The sequence below is a fragment of the Dermacentor andersoni genome, chromosome 3 (assembly GCF_023375885.2).
Source record: "Dermacentor andersoni chromosome 3, qqDerAnde1_hic_scaffold, whole genome shotgun sequence".
NCBI classification, from domain to species: Eukaryota; Metazoa; Arthropoda; class Arachnida; order Ixodida; family Ixodidae; genus Dermacentor; species Dermacentor andersoni.
In genome coordinates this window covers 104904715-104922731 of record NC_092816.1, presented here as the reverse complement: position 1 = coordinate 104922731, position 18017 = coordinate 104904715, and the positions used below count along the sequence as shown (strand labels likewise).

The 18017-nt window shown below is 47.1% G+C and overlaps 1 protein-coding gene across 3 annotated transcripts in view; it reads right to left on the bottom strand.

The window, feature by feature from the left end:
* LOC126540690 (uncharacterized) overlaps window positions 1-18017 on the bottom strand; it is a 115367-nt gene that overhangs the window by 13631 nt on the left and 83719 nt on the right. For 2 of the 3 annotated variants that reach the window (XM_072287269.1, XM_072287271.1), the window contains exons 3-4: window positions 15141-15290; window positions 510-586 (exon numbers count right to left, since the gene is read on the bottom strand). In XM_072287269.1, the coding sequence (XP_072143370.1) occupies window positions 510-586; window positions 15141-15290 (227 nt within the window). The remainder of the gene's footprint in view (window positions 1-509; window positions 587-15140; window positions 15291-18017) is intronic. The other variant, XM_072287270.1, reaches the window with a different exon arrangement.

Below are 18017 nucleotides of genomic sequence, written 5' to 3'. Positions count from 1 at the left end.
TCACAGACAGAGACGGTCGCTCAGAACAAATAGTCTGACTATAAACAGGGTCATTCGCATCGCCCTCGTTAGAGATATTTCTCTTTTCAAGTCAAGACTGCTATTAAAGAAGACTGTCTGTCAAGACAAGCCAGCTTATAATCTGATACACCATCTTATTTTGTGCCCACTCTTCATGTATTGTTCCAATTATCAGGGCCCATGAGAAACTAAATAAATAAATACTTTCCCTTTCGGCTGCAAAAAAAGAAATAAAAAATCTACGGACTATCATTCAATGAAAGATCTTCACAGGTCTATTTCCTTTCATCTACTGTTGTCCATGTAGGCTATCAAACTGGTTGTTAACAGAAACTGCATATAATACCATTAACCAACAGTGCACTACCAGAACCTACAGGCTGTCTGAAAACATTCTATAGACCTTAAAGCAGAACACCTAATAGACTTCCTATACAGCGCGGGCTAACAAATCTTATTTCTATTGCGAGGGATCGCGCGACACTCACTTCTTTTCCCGCTTGCCGGCGCCAGTGTCCCGGAATCCCTTGGCGAACGGGTTGTTGTCGATCTTCAGCTGGGTTATCTGCAATAAATAAACGAACGTGTAAGAAGAGCGAAAGTCATCATCGGGCGAACGAAAGCACTCAAGAGTTGCAACTGAACGGCTCTCTACGGACGAGACGTCCTGGTCAGACGAAACCACAGGAAGTATTCGCGTCATGTGTGCCACTGTATGTACAGCATTAGCCTGAGACCCCCACCTTTGGTATTCTCGCACATATATACACGCAAGCAGATTAAGCGCAGCTTTCCGTGATCTAAGTAATTCCAAGTTCTGCAATAGACGGGGCTATATAACAACAGGCTCACAGCATATATACGACGCCTTTACACCCATCTTGCGCCGATTACAGCTGAATGACGAAAAAAGAATCGCTGTGCGAGGGATTAAAAAAATAAATCGACGTCCCGTGAAAATTTGCGTAGCGGGACCTGAAGCGTGAGCTAACCAGAGTACGGTATAGAGGGAGAGTTCGGGCTTCCGGTTTCGTTATATATATATATATATGCCTCGTACGACATCGTTGCGATCAATATAGTTTATATATATATATATATATATATATATATATATATATATATATATATATATATATATATATATATTACGCTATAGAGGGTGCACGCGCGAGCAACACGACAAACAACGCCAAATTTGCTTTAAGGCGACCACAAGCTCGTCACGTGTTGACTAAAGCCTGAAATGTCATATGCATGCTGACATACAACGAAGTCAACAGAGTGCAAAATTTTGGTGTCCTACGTCACATTCCTATAGCGGCGGTATATCATACATTCCTACAGCATACAACAGCTCTGCTATGTTGTGTTTGGTGCGTGTGAATCAGTGCGCTTACTATTTTTTTTTTCTGTCGCGTATACCCTAAACACTTTTCACACATTTCACACATTTTTCTTTCCGCTCTCCCACCCTTTTTATGTGTGTGCACTTTTTTTAAAGCTCTTTCTATCTCCCCTTACCCCTTCCCCAGTTCAGGGTAGCAAACTGGATATCTATCTTCCGGCTAGCCTCCCTGCCTTTCTCGTCTCTTTGATCTCTCTCTCTCTCTCTCCCTCCCACATCGTTCATCAGCTTCCTCTTCTTTTTTTCTGTCTTCACTCCCTCAGTTCGCACTTGCAGGTTTGTCCCCTTCCGCCTCCTGCCGGAGCGGAGTGCGTGTCACGTGGTCCGAGACACAGCACGCTTCTATCGAGTTCCTGCAGACGCCCCAGCGAGAAACTCCGCACGCCGTGCACTTTGGACGGCGCTTGCATATCCGCGCGGACATCTTCTCTGTTCAACACGCGCTCAACGGAAGCAAAGAACGTCGTGTTACGCAAACAAAAAACAAAACAAACAAAAAAGGAGGCGACAGCGCACGAGAGGAGGAGGAGGAGGAGGAGGATCGTGCGGGAGATACGACAGGTCCCCGACAGGATGGTGCCGTGCCCGCGCCGTGCGTCTCTTCCCGCGCGACAGTTGCTGGCTCCTCGTCGAAGGCTCGCTTCTCCGCCGAGGTGTCGTGTCGCGGCGCCATCGCGTGAGCCTCCACGGTCATTTGGCGCGGCGCCTGAACCCGAGGCCTAATGACGGAACAGCAGAGCGAGCGGTAGCACATGAGATCTTCCTGCCCGTTGCTTTTTCTTTTCCGCCGCTTCGATTATATCTTTGTTTCTCCCGCCCCGACGCGCTTCGCTTATATATGCGCTGCGTTGCTCCCGCATAGAAGCGCTGATGGCTTGGCCGCGAAGTCCCTCTTGAGCTTCCTGCCTGGGCGCTGTGCCGACAGTCGTGCAAGCGCCGATCTTTGTGCAGCTCTTTGCGGCACTGAAGAAAAAGTGGAGCGTACAAAGGAGGTATCGCTGTGTGAGTGCACGTGCGTGCGTGCGTGCGTGCGTGCGTGCGTGCGTGCGTGCGTGCGTGCGCGCGCGTGTGTGTGTGTGTGTGTGTGTGTGTTAGTACTGAGGTTTCCGGATCCTGTATCATGCCTCAAAACGATGCACAGGATGTCATAATTCACATCCGGTTCCACGCGTTCTCGCATCGGAAACGTTTGCTTTATGTTCACCGATGTAGACACCGGCACAACGACATGGTTCTGATTCGCATCAGAAATCGGTGTATCAGTGCTGTGACGACTCCATTCCGCGTCGTATCCGATCCCACGGCACGATTCCGAGAGCCCCGGAATGCTACGCCGTCGTAAGAATCAGACACGACATTTAAGTACAGCCTTGCAGTCGGCGGCAAGGCTGTACCATGCACTGATCTGTTATTCTGCTGTCGACAGGCTGTCCGCTTGCACACGCACTCGAAGCTACCAATCAGGTTATCAGGGAACACGCATCGACGCGTGTTGGCTGCCTGGATCACCGATTTTCGCATAAAGATACCAAAGGATCAACATCGGCTTCGTTCCCTGTCGCCCACCGTCGCTCCCATCGCCTTGGCCACCTGATCTCGGCAGCCCAATCAAGTCTGACTACCGACTACAAAAGCACTGCTCTCGCTGACTCCAGTCGCAGTCGGCGGTAAGGCTGTACCATGCGTTGATCCGTTATTTTGCTGTCGACAGGTGAGTTCAAACGACCGCGTTTCCATTTTGTATTTTGCTCTCTGCCGCCGACTGCACCACAATGCCTGATTGTACCACTTGTGCTGAACCATTGCCGCGAGACGATAAGTTTCTGACGTGCTCTGTTTGCAATGAAGCTTTTCACCTGGGTAAAAACTCTTCGATGGTTGCTGAATCCACCTTTTCGAAAATGTCGGCAGCAAAACGGGGATATTTATGCCCGTCATGCAAGCTGGACCGGCTGACGACTATAGTCGACATGTTGGCTAGTCGAGTGGAAGAACTACTGACCTTCAAGGCTATCGGAGAAAAGCTGCACGAACTGTTCTGCAGATACAGGGGTCGCTCGATTCCCTTGTTAAATATGAATCGGTGTAGTCCACTGTGACTGCGAACCAGATAGCAGTCCGCGAGCTTGGCACGCAAGTATATACATTCTCCTCTAAGATTGTTGCTCAGGCTGAGCTGCTTGAGAAGGTTGGCTCTGAACTTAGCAAATTAGACCAATACAGCCGTCACTGCAATTTTGAGATTCATTGCCTGCAATATAACCCACACGAGGATTTGCCTTCCTTCTTGTCAGGACTGGCGGCGAAGCTAAAGATTCCCGAATTCAAACCGACCGATGTTCCTGCCGTTCATCGACTTCCCGCACGCAGCAATACCATTCCTGTAATCCTTGTGCAGATGCACACTGTCTCGGCCAAACAGCAATGGCTCGCTGCACGAGGAATCCTACGTGAACTTGCTCATGATAGTTCCTTTCCGCGGCTTTACTTCAACGATAACCTTTCGCGTGCCCAACGGGAGCTGTATCGGCTGGCAAGGCAGAAAGGCAAAGAAAAAATTTTTAATTCGTTTGGACCAAAAACGGCAAGATACTGGCTAAGAGGGATGAAGATGCACCTATTCTGTATATCAATAAGGCATCTGATCTCGAGAGTATTGCATGAGCATAAACAAAGATGTCTTCAAGACATGTACTAATCTGAACGAGGTTTGTAGTTTCTTTCCACATTCTAATGGTTGCGCCTTCCGTGCTGTTCACGTCAACATTCGCAGTGTTAGAAAACATTGGGACCATTTTCAGGCCTTAATTACCCCTTTGAACTCCTATTTCGATGCGATCGTGCTTACCGAGATTAACATTCCGTCCGCCTGCATCAATCAGCATCAGATGATTGGATACCAAGTTTTTTCATACACTAGGCCAATTAAGATGGCAGGAGGCGTGGCAGTTTTCATCCGAGACACATGGGCGACAGCTGAGCTGACTTTCTCGTTTTCCCAAGCTGAAATTGTGGCAGTGCGTCTTTGCGCACCTTCCTTGTCACTAATTCTGCTTGCAGTTTATCGCCCATCGTGCTGCAACGGTCGTATATTCCTGCATGAACTGGATGTCGCCGTGGCCTCGATGTCATCAATGGACAATGTTTGCCTAATTGTGGATGTCAACATAGATATGCTACGCCCTTTAGCGACGACAGTTAGTAATTATTTGGACGTCATTTCCAAATGGGGCTTGCAAAACACGATCTGTGAACCTACGCGCGAAGAATTCCTTGCTGGTCATCTTGTCACATCTTGCATAGATCATATAAATATACATGCACATAACTTGAGTGTCAAATCTGTCGTTATTATAGCGAAACTTGCTGATCATTACATGGTCTGCTACTCTCTAACAGAAGACACTACTCACTTGGTCGCTCCAAACGAAGTCAAACAAATCTCAATTGTTGACCCCTCGGCTTTCGACAAATTTGAAATGAATCACGACTGGTATAACTTTTTGATGACTGTTCCTCCAGGCGACGCCTATGACAACTTTGTAACACTGTTCACTGATTTCCGGCTTGCAGCTACACGGGTCTGTAAAATTAAACAACGTAACTTGGACCAAAAATGGATGTCGACAGAAATACTCGCGGCAATAAAAGCAAAAGACTTGTTATGGGTTCAAACAAAGAGAAGTCCTAATTGTACTGTTTTGCGGCTTCGGTTCAAAGACCTTCGAAATAAGGTCAATGCCATGATATGTCTAGCAAAATGTAATAACATACGAGCAAAATTCATGGACGCTCGTTGTGACAGCAGGAAAACATGGTCCCTAATTAACAATCTTGGAGGTGGTTTTATGTAAACGCTAATCGCCATGTTGATCTGATGTCTCGTTTTTTCTTCGAATGGTACTGCCACCGCTAATGATTTTAACTCATTCTTATCAAAAGTGTCTGGCGTAGCGAGACCTCATCCAGATATTTGCACATTGCAAACTAGTATTTCAGAATCCGCCTTTCTTCCCATGTTTTCGGAACATGATCTGAAATCAATCCTTTTCAGTCTAAAACCAAATAAGTCGCCAGGAATTGATGGTATTTCAATATTAGAGCTGCGTAGAACTTTCGAAGCAATAAAAGATGTGCTACTACTCATTTTAAACACTATTATTACCACTGGTATCATTCCCGATAATCTGAAAAATGCGCTGGTCATTCCTCTTTTTATAAGTGGCGAACGCAACAATATCGATAACTACCGGCCTATTTCAATCCTTTCGTGCATTGGGCAGATATTGGAAAAACATCTGCTCAAGACAATGAGCAGCTTTTTAAACAATCATGACGTGTTATCTCCTAGCCAGTATGGCTTTGTGCCGAATCGGGGTACGCAGTTGCTGCTTGAAGATTTTTCCGATACACTAAACTCTGCGTTTGAACACAATCAGATTGCTTGTGCACTGTTTCTCGACGTCCGCAAAGCGTTTGACAGCGTCTGTCGTAGTATACTACGAACCAAACTTTCTTTGCTAGGCTTTCGCGGTGCGTTCTTGCGGCTTCTGAAAAACTTCTTATCTCACAGGCACCAACTTGTGTCTATTGGGAAATTTCGTAGCAACCTGACCGAAATTAAAGCTGGCGTCCCCCAAGGTTCAATTTTAAGTCCGTTATTATTTAATTTATATTTTAACGATTTATCTAATGTTGTGAACGTCAAATTATATCAGTATGCGGATGACACTGTCCTTGTTTCACACGCTCGAAGTTACACTGATGCCATCTCTTCTTTACAAATGGCAACAGCAAAAGTGATGGACTGGTTTCGGAATTATGTAGTCCATATCAATGTGTCCAAAACTCAACTAATCTGTTTCCACAACCCTGTCAAGCAAGTTACCCTATCGTCCCCATTATATTTGCACACATCACATTGCAATCCCTGTTCGTGTGACCCTGTGCAATACGCTTGTTCAATTAAATACCTTGGTGTTTTTTTTTTTGACAGTGATTTATCCTGGAACTCTCATTTCGCATATAATTGTCAAAAACTTCGCGCAGTGTCTTGTGTTTTGTATAATATTAAATTTCACATGCCATTGTCTGTCCGAAAGCTTGTAGTACATGCCTTATGCTACAGTGTAATTCGGTATGCGAGAGAGAGAGAGAATGAAGAGGAAAGGCAGGGAGGTTAACCAGATATGAGTCTCCGGGTTGCTACCCTACACTGGGGATGGGGGATAGGGGTTGGAAAGATGATAGAGAGGAAAACGAAAATAAAATTAAAAAAAAGGAAATTAAAAAAAAATACAGAAAAAAAGGGGATATCTACATATGGTGATGGCGCTCAACATTTGGTAAACCGGGTCAACTCCGTCCTTCGTGGCATGCTGAAGCATGTTGCTTATGATGTCCCCCAAAATCTGATGTGTTCAAAACTTTGTCTTTACCTGATTTCAATTCTCTGCTGCTAGAAACTGTTGTCTTAAAGCATGATTTGGATAAGCCAGTATAAAATTCCCTATGTGCCTGTTCGTTGCCTGAGACCAAAGAATCCGTATGTTACACCCCGCTGTAAGACGAGATATGGTCGAAGACTCCGTAACTATTATGTCCCAGCAACGTTTAATTTACTTCCCCAAAGCATGCAAGATGTGAAGACGAAATATGGTCTCAGAAAGGTTCTTAGACACATTAATGCGTGATCGGGAGCCTGTCGTGTGTGTGTGTGTGTGTTTTTTCTTCTCACTATTGTCTACAATCTCATAATGTGTTATTGATGGCCCTGTCGCTGTCTGCCAGGCACTGCCGTTCAAGCCCACTGCGGCTTTGGCAGGCCCGGTTCTTCCATTGTATCATTCTCAAGTGATCAATAAAGTATTATTATTATTATTATTATTATTATTATTATTATTATTATTAAGTGTACTTCAGCAGAGTCTACAGAATGAAAAAAGAAAGAAAAAGAAGAATGTCAGCGGAAACGCTACAACACTTCTACAACCACTCTTGTAAGGGTAGGCTCGGCTCGGTCGACCGCAGAGGGCGCATCCCAACATTTTTATCCTTGACGATATATACGTATAACGGAAACACCGGAATGAACTCCCTTGGGTTTTCCAACCAGAGCAGGCACAGGAAGTAAATTTATATCCAAGACATTATTTCAGTCTAACTATAGCGGTGAACAGACTCAACTGCGGCTGTAAAGTAGTACCAGAACACTTTCGCAACACTATACGCCACTAGCTCTATATAGATGTGACAACCAGATCCATCATCAGCAACACGCACTCTAAATAGCAGACGAGAAATGCTCGAAGTGATCGATCAACTTTTCGCACGACGGCTGACACACGCGGCGTGAGGTGCTGAGCAGCGTATGTGATACAAATTGGGTGTCACGGTAGACCACACGTCAATCTAACCGCTCGTTGAATGAATGTGAACGATGCATTTGTACTCTTTCGTTTGCTTAAAAAGTGCCCGCGAGTTTGTCTTGCTAGCTCACCGGGCTAATTCAGACGGCACGGACACCTCACTGGCAATCAACTAGATTTCATCTGCTTATACGCACAACACAGGACTCAAAAGCAATGAAACCTCAGAGTAAAGAGATGCTGCATTTACTCTGAATTGTGCGCTGTTTTTGTTGATAGCTGAACGGATATGTCCCATAAGATGGGAAAGTTACAGCTTTGCGGAATGTTGGCAGGCCTACAGAAACAGTCTTCCTACTCGCATTGTCTGACCACGCTCCAAGTTGCATAAGCTTAAATGATTTCGCGTTTCAGATACTTACTTGCACCCTTTTTCACGTAAATTTCGGTTATACGCCGTATATATGGCAAAATATAAATTAAAACAACACACAGGTTCGCAGGAAGATGGAGCCGAAGAGATCGACAGCGGTCAATAGTGGCCCTGACAGAGACAAGTTTCCCATTCGAAATGTTGCTTTCAGATGCATTGCTTGTTATAGATATAGAGCGAAGTACCTGCAGGCTTCGCATAAACTTCGCACAAGGCGAGTACACGTACGAGAAAAAGAAAAGGTAAACTTAAGAGTATACAGTCGGGTGCTTATGGCATAACCCGCAATCAAGACCCCCGGCGCAGCAATGACCTTATAAGACGTCCGTGTACGCTTATAAGACGTCCCTGCACGCCACCTCCGGGAGAATCCACAGCCGAGCAGCGCTCATGTATATGCGCCTTCCCCCCTTTTTTTTTTTTTCAAGGTTGCAGTCACGACGCTGACGCTGAGCAGATGCCGTGCGCTTACGGGGCAGCTTGTTGTGTCTCGAGCAGCAGCAGCAGCGGAAGAAGAAGGAGCCTTTGGAGGGCAAACAACCGCCCTAATCGCCGGCCGTGTTTGCCGTTGGCCCTGCGCCGGTAATGAACGCGCGCCCAGCGGAAGCGGCCCTGCGCTGACGGACTACGGCACGTCAGCGTCTTCTTCATCCCGCAGATGCACACGCGTCTTCCTCGCTGGGAATGGAGTTGTTCCTGCTGCCTACATCGGCATCCTCCTCTCCCTCAGAGACACGCCCCGGGACCTCTTCATCGCCTTTTTTCTTTTGAGTCTTTATTTGCATCGGGGACGGAGAGACGGTAGACGCTCTCCTGCCGTGATCTCCCGTGGAGCTTCGTGGCAGGTGTGAAGCATAAGTCAGTGCTCTCACGCGATCCGGCGAGGGGGCCGTGCTTGAGGCGGTGGCCGCGCCGTCTTCTGCATGCATACCGTAGATGGAGCGTGGACGCCGTTCGGACAAAAAGCACTGCGGCCGACCGATCTGGGTGCTCGAAACCTTTCTCGACCTTTTGTGAACAGATGTGAAATTGAAATAAATGGACAACATGTGGCACAGAAACGGCCTATAATAAAAAGTAGACCTATCGTTTTTTTTTTCTATTGCGACACAGTGGGCAACTGCTTTCTATTGCCCAATTGCGACATGACGACAACACAGTGGGATAACTAGGATGACGTCGTGTGCGTCATGTTGTTGTCCTGTTCGCAACTTCCACACGGCTGCTGGATGATAAGACGATCTAGGTATAACGTGCGCCGGTTCCACTGTGCTCTACGGGCAAAGTTAGGGCAACTGTGCACAAAGACGTCGGTGCAGACCCCCGTAGATGCAGCACGATTACCCGGAACATATAGCGTAGTGCCTCTGACGTGAGAGCATGGCGCGCGTGCATTCAACTTTCGAACGGCTACGCCAGCGTTTGAAGCACCACGAGTCAGCGAATAACGCAACGCAGGCGAACGCCCGTAGCAAGTAAACGGCCCTCTGATATGCACTCAGGGCGGTTGTCATCAGTACCCCCCCCCCCCCACGTCCTCACTCCCCCACTATCTTCGCAAAACGATGCGGAGAGCAGACGCCCTCGGCGTGTTGAAAGCAGGGACGTAAAAGGGTCAGAATAAACTTCGTGTTTACGACTCTGGCGCCTGTAGAGGTTTGATAACAGGCTAACATAAAGTATGCAGGACGCGAAGAGAGGACAGCTGTTTAAGCGAAGGTTCGAACTGTTCCGCAACCATCGATGCGTTCAGTGAACGCATGGAGAGCTTGTTGATGCGTATCCGAAGTGCACCGTGTTTTCTGTAAATTTCTTTGTCTTCCGTCTCTCTTTCATTTCTTCTCGCCGCAGTCTCTCTTACTACGCATGTGGCAGACGTGAGGATGGTACGTGAAGTGCATTGAACACATTCCCGTGGCGTGCATTTATGTTAAAAGCCTCGATGCTACTCCTCGAAGGACGGTTATATTAAGTCGCCGATTCCTGCAATTCGGCTGTTCTGAATGCGGCCCGTTTGGCGCTGCGACTATCGCGAAAGTCAGGAACAGCTCAGTCTCATACATTGTGGCTGTACTTGAATTACAGCTACATAATGAACGAAGAAGCATCTATATATAACCGAACATTTCGTATAGGCTGTCCAAGTAGACTTCAGTCGAATTCATTGTGGCTCTACTTGAACTAGCTATATATATAATGAACGAAGAAGCCTTTATACATAACCGAACATTTCGTATACAGGCTCTCCAAGTAGACTATTGCGAGGAAAGCCCGCAGGCGGAACCCTCCGGGCCTATCATTTTTTATACGTACGCGAACACGCGTGGTTGCTTTACGGCCAACATGGCGGCCGCATGAGGCAGTAAGCAAATTAACGGAAAGGAAAGATAATAAAGCAATATTACCGGCGCAGAAATATAAGAAACAAAAAACAAACGGCTCCTCTCTGGCCATTCGTATACGGCCGTCCGGCCGGCCAGCTCACGCAGGTAGCGGGTGACCCGCCGACATGGTGCAGAGCGAATTATTCATGCGTACACGCGAGGGCAGGTCGTTCGTCATCGTCTCATAAAGCGGCAGCGGCGAAACGCGCTGCGCCGCGGGGTCCTGAGGTGACGTCGCTCGTATAAGGACGAAGCGCATGTAGAGCCGGGTTCATCGGCGGCGAAGTCGTCAAATGGTTGCCAACGACGGGGCCCCACGTCCGTGTCGGCCGCGTTACGCACGCAATATTACGGAGCGCGCTTAGGCATATTGCGTGTTGCCATGCAGACGTGGCGCGTCTTCTGCCTCTGGGCTTGTACCACGTGCAAAGCCGTCTGCTACGCAGACTTCAACAGAACACGCATGGGACACTCTCGTTATCCTATATGGCGACTTCACGCAAATGTGTGCGCTCGGTGTGGATGGAAACCGAACCACCGATGATTTTGTTTAGAGGGGTGCCGTTAGCCGGCAAACTTTAACGCCGCCTGCAGGAGAGGTGAAATAGAGTGCTTATACCGTGTTTGCGCGCGCTAAGTTTGACGGTATGCGCCAGAACGGAGCCGTGCGTGTGTTTGAGACGTACGAAGGGATCGGGCTACAGTGGATATCTTAAAGAGCTACAAAATGCTGCAATGTGGTAAAGGGACGCCAAATCGCAAATGCAAGGAATCTACAAAATGAGGTCGAGATGTGTTACGTGCTCGTAACACACACGCACACACACACACACACACACACACACACACACACACACACACACACACACACACACACACACACACACACACACACACACACACACACACACACACACACGCGCGCGCGCGCGCGCACGCACGCACGCACGCACGCACGCACGCACACGAATGCTTTTGAGAGTCTACACATGAGAGCAGGATAAAAAAAAGACCGTAGAAAACAATAGATAGATAGAAAGAAGAAAAGGTTGACCTAACTGATACGCAGTTTCATTTTCACGTCTATACTAATGACGAGTGTCAGAAGGATACAGTGAGTTTCGTTTCAACCGCAGCGGCCACCACTTCGGCAGTCATTACAAAGCCTCGTGCTGCCAAACCGCTCGCCTCTTCGCGGCACGCGTTATACTATAAGCGACATTTCCGCAGCAGCTAGGCATTTCATTTCGGCAGCGCTTATTCATGCCAGTTCGTTTCTAGGTTGTCACGCGGGTTTCCTGCGCATTACTTCGCGTGCCCACATCACGCGAACTGCAACGATCCTGCTGTGGCGTACAGAGACCGCACCCGTCGTGCAGACGGCATGACGTGATTTAAACATCGCTCGATATGCAGCCTTTTCTATTACTATAAATTTCGCTGATGCTCGGCGCTATTTCCTCTAACCGTCGCTGCAAGTAGGCGTCCGTAGCGCTAAATAGACACTCTCTTTTGTGGCTATATTCAGTGACCTGAGGCGCTCTGTACGCGGCTTTCATAACCTGCAATAGCGTGCTCCTGTAATGACGCCGGCCTCACGGACTGCGCTCAGAGGGCTGCATGTATACGCATAATAGCTAAACGCATGAAACGCAAGATTTCCTCTTTGTACGTTGGAACGTTGCGGATTAAAGATAGTCACTTTTTACACTTTAGTGCATTTACAAATGAAGACGTTCGCTTCAGTTAAAGCAACGCTTTCTTTCATTCAACAACACAAGAAAATAATAAACGAAAAAAAAAGGACTGTGGCAATACCTGTTACATATAACTTTGATTTAGAACTTGCTGCACGACAATGTGAGTGAGAGAGAGGGTGAGATGTACGGAAAAGTTTAGGCCGCGGGGCAGACGAGAGTCTTTCTTTTGTATATCGTGCGCTCTACAAGTTTTTTACGAGAATAAAATAACGACTATAGCCCACCTTTCCATCACACTGCATATTTGGAAAGTCAAAGATAGCAACCAGGTCGCTCCTAGTTTGCTACCCTACGCCGGTAGCAGGAAAGGGAATAATGTGTTCCGCTTTAAAGCCTGCCGTCCATTGGAACAAGGATGCATAAATAGTCACACAAATAACTACCGGACCCTGCGTCTACTGGAACGCAAATGAAAGAGGGCCATGAGTGCCGTTTTGCATCGAGGCTTTCCATAAGATGCAATTATCTGAGGTATTATCTCTGGACCTGGCATCTACTCAGGTCCGTTCAAGCAGCCGGGCAAATGCGCTTGTCTGTATACAACCTTCGCTTAGTTTTAAGCGACGCAATGTCCTGTCGTAAAGTACACGCATTCTCCTGTCAAGCCAGCCTAGCCTGAAAAGCCGTATAAGCTAACGAAGCGCTCGATCCGACAGTTGTTCAATGGTGCCAAGTGAACAAGCCCAGCGAGCTTCGTCGCATGGCTATGGCCATGCAGGCCAGATTTTACCGGTCCTCGCGCAGCGCGAATGCCGTTCACATGCGCACACCGCACATCCGGTGACCTTCCGAGGCCTTCTCGACACCCCTGATATCACACAACTGGCACCTGTCGCTCATCCGGCAGATAGGACATCACGAAATGAGAGGGTAACATGCTGGAAATGGGCATGCCTGTGTCACACACACACACACACACACACACACACACACACACACACACACACACACACACACACACACACACACACACACACACACACACACACACACACACACACACACACACACACACAGAAAGGTTCTAGAACTATTTGATTTCTGAACCAAAGAAGATTACCGCAGCAGCTGCGAGCTGAGGTGATTCGATGTTCGGTCGCAGAAGCCATCGCTCTTGCCGGAGTGAGGTGTAGTTTAGACGCCAGGTCACGCATGTAGGATGCGTTATGGGGTGATGACATATTCATCAAAGCAGCGCGGCGCGTTCGAACGTTGATTCACGAGCGAGGGAAGCATATATGCTGGCACATGCTGCCTAAGTAATGCGAAACTTCGTCTGCGGAGACAAGGCTCAAAAGATGGCGATTTCTCTGAAACGGTACGGTGGCGCCATCTGTCAACGCGTGGCGTGTTCACCTTGTTTTGCCGTCGCGGGGACAGATGGTACCAATGCCCCTCTGTAGTGACATCGCGAGCTGCCTGTGTAGGACCATATGGGCTAGGCTTTCGTCCCTGGATACGAAACTGAAGAAGACCGCCGAGATAACGCACGAACTGATATTAAGCGCAGCAAAAGCCTACAACGCCATCTACTTATTGTGAAGGGCAGAAACGGGTTAGAAAGCAGTCGCCCATTCGGCTTGCACAAAAAAGGTCAGCACAAACGTCTTTCACTGAGAAGAACGGTGTTTTCGTTCCTTGTGTCCGCGTATGAGCGCCTTCCTTTCGGAGACATGAATGCCTATCAACTTGCTCAACTTTCAGTTGTTCTAAGCCTAGGCATGCAGGCCAGGCGCCACAAAGTCAGACGATGACGCAATTTCCGTTACAATCGTGCAATGGAGGTCTTCGGGAAATCTCGGCAAAATCCGCTCCTGAGGTAAATTTTGTGAGTGTACGCAGTCTACAGAAAGTGCACGTATATTTTGTCGACTAATCACTGTACACTTAACACACTGGGGATACTGTGGACCACGACAGAGATAATATTCAAGATCTCCCAACTATCATGCACCAAGATTCAAAAATATGCAAATGCAATGTAGCTGGAGAGAACCAAGGTAAGGTTGTTTGTCGTCGATTGGAGATTTAAGATTATATCTTTTGCATTTCGCCTAACTACAGAGTTAGTCTTAATTAATCAAATTCTCAGATAATATAATTATGATGAAACGTGTCAATCAGAAAATTGTAGAGCAACATGAAAAAATTCATCAGCCCTTCCACTCTGTGAAGAAGGACGAGCAGCGAAGCTGTAGAGTATTTTACCTCAATCGAAGCATCTGTATATATATAGGTATTATTATTATTATTATTATTATTATTATTATTGAAGGACACAGAGAATGAATACCATCTTTTGACTGTGGAGTGATTTATTCTTATTCCTTTATGAAATAATGACGTGTGGAAATACCGCCGCATGGCAGACGGGAATTCCACGATATTCAGAACTTCACTGTGAGCGAGTAAATGAAACTTGGCGTAATGATAGAGTCGTCTTAGTGGCCAATTTCAGTATAAGTTTTTCCAAGATGCTTACATTAGATTGAGAGCTACAGAGCGTTCGCGAGACATTGGGGACGAAATTTTTTTTTTTCGTGTCGACGCGACGCGTAGACTGGCGGACATCAACCACCGCCAGAAGGCTAGCTATATACAGCTTCGCTGTAAAACTTCCGATACAGCTTGCTGTTACTCAATACGTGCTACATAAAAGTGCTTTTCCGAGCGTGAAAGAAGCCCACGAATACGCGCAATATTGCAGCGACTGGCCGCTCGAGGCACTTTTGAAGGCTTTTGGCACAGGAAGAATAGGGCACGTACCTTCTCGTTCTGGTAAGCAGTGACGGCGATGAACTCTGTCTCCTTGAACACGTACGTCCTGAAGGTGCTGTAGGGCAGCTTGAGGATGTCGTTGGCCCGCACCAGGTGGAACCGCGGCTGGTACTTGTGCATCGAGTTCAGGATGGTCTGCTTGAAACGACGTGGAAGGGAGCAGGGAGAAAAAAATGTCAATGCTTTAGCTCAGTGCGACCCGCGTAAATTGTTAAGAAAGCTGTGCGTCGGAACGCGAAAATCTGAGTAACGCGCATGAGGAAAGAGACAGAGCACGTGCATGTGGTGCGCGTGGAATTTCCACGATGCGATAGGACGTCATCAATTCTTTGTATGGGTAGACGAGTTGCGCCATCACAAGAAATTCGATCAACCGAAGTCTTTTTTTTTTTTCTTGTTCTGGTGATTTTAGAAATGCCTTCGTGCATTAATTTGTCTGCGAATGTATACAGCCGACCGCAAAAGTTTTTGGAGCACGGAATTCGAGGGAAAAAAGAACGACGTTTAGCCGCTGAAGCATGAATTTATATAGGTGGCATGATATGGATCGTACGGGGAATACATTACATGGTCACGGTTGAGCGTAAGGTAAGGTGAGGGAGGGAGCGGACGCTACCAAATTTCTACAAAAAATCTCAGCCAATCCAATTAAGCTGACCAAGCATGCTCCACGGGCTTACCGTCGTTGCAACGCTGAAGAAACTGTGACTCCCTTATAGTCGACAAGTGAGTCGACCAGTTCAGTTTTTCGCAGCAATGTATGTATAATGCGCGACGCTTGCTTGCGCACTATCCGCGATCCTATCGGGAAAAAATATCTGTTCTACATGCTCGTGAGGGAACCCTCTTCTACTTATGTTGTCTAGGACTTCAGAAGCCTCCTCCTTCCAGGACAATCGGAAGCGCTTGCATGACACGGAAAGAGACACGCAGGCGCAGCAATTGCTGGTCAAGTACTGTAACGCTGACACTGCATTATCATCATCATTATCGTCGTCGCAATCATAATCATCTTCATCAACATTACCACCACCACTACCATCTAGTACATACGTGCCTGCCAGTTTTGCACATTGTCCCGTGACGGGGCTATGTAGAACATTGTAGAACAGAGTAGCAAACCGAGTGATGATGGTGATTATGATGTTGCTGCTGCTGCTGTCGTTATTGTTGAGAATGATGACTATGATACTGTACTTCAGAAAGGACAGAAATACACAGTGGGGGATAAGCCAGGAGTTGTTTGGTACAGTACGAGGACGGTGTGATGAATGAAAATACGAAAATACAAAAGGACCCGATTAGAAGTGAAACACAGAAATGTGTACTGCAGTAGCCCACATTATTAAAACAAGAGAAGAAATAAAACAAATAAAAGAAATAAAGGAGAGCACGGAGGGAATACGGTAATAAGATATCACGAATTTAAAACCCAAATTCTAGAATTCCTGCTCTTAAATTTTGAATATCACCATGTCATGAAGCACAAAGATCCATTTCTGGTGTACGTTACTTCTTCTTCGCTTCCTCTCTCTCCCTTTATTGGAAATTCTGGGAAAATTCTCATACAAAATAAATGTTGGCCCACGCTACACGCTTTTCAGTTGCCCCAGAGCAACAACAACAATTAAACAATCCGCGGACTTCAACCATTGCTCCACCTATGGCCTCATTTATTGCGACAGCAGGACAACGTCATCTCCTCGAGGACGAGTTCTTGTTGCCTTCCTTTCAACTCGTACCTTATACCCATCATGCGGGATTAGCCCCAAAGGTTCGGCTGAATAAAGCTAATGACCGTAGAAATGAAATTTCACCTAGAAACTTGCGAAAAAGGACACGGTCAGTGTTACGGATGTAAGACATTTATTTTCTTACTTGATTCGAATAGAAATGTGCTGAAAAGAAAAACAAAGAAAGAATAAAGGAAACAGCTATAGTCAGATTTAACTGGGCAGTCGCTCGGCGTCAACAACAAAGTCCGGGACGGCGGCACATACATCGCCACGACTGTAACGTGAGTCGAAGCGCCAAACGAAAGGATGACGGGAATTGCCAGTTTCCAGGCCGAACTTGCGAAACAGAATTTCAAAGATTATTTTTCGCATTCTGTTCGACCACGGGCATAACAAACATAATAATAATAATAAAAAAAGAGTGATATATTGTTTTGTTTCCATCGCAAGTTATTTGCTAAGCCTACAACGTGGTGTTCGTCCCTTGTGCGGTATTGCCTGTGGGCCCCGAAACCGCAGAGACAATTTACTGTCTCGACAGCTTCGGTACCGGTGCACAGCTGTTCCCGTGTCCACTGTGACGAACCTATGCTAGCCAAGCCTCAGACATGCAGAAAACCATCTCCAGTGTACGAACCTCGTATATCATACACACTCCACGGGAGCTGCCGTGGCAGTGTAATTTACTTCAAACGGCGCGTGACAACCACCCGGCCACAGTCCCAGAGAAACGGCGAAGCGGAGCGAATTGCGAACTGGTAAGCGCGTGCCATGTTTCATTTCACTGAGCTCTTAATTCGAGTACTAGTAGCGAGCGAGCGCCTATTATGGGTTATAATAAAAGAAGTCTAGGACCTCCGGGTGAGTCACGAAACCTGTGCCGCGAGTGCGAAGGCTCGTGATGCGGTCCTAATACGTTGCCTCTCTCTCTCTCTCTCTCTCTCTCTCTCTCTCTCTCTCTCTCTCTCTCTCTCTCTCTCTCTCTCTCTCTCTCCATAGAGCACAACTAGCCCAGCTCGGAAAAAGCAGCCCATTCCTCGTTAACTAATAAAGTGATATCATATTTTGCTAGCTGAAAGAGACGCTTTGAGCTGCAAACAGCTCAGCACGGCGGCGGTTCCCGCGTCAT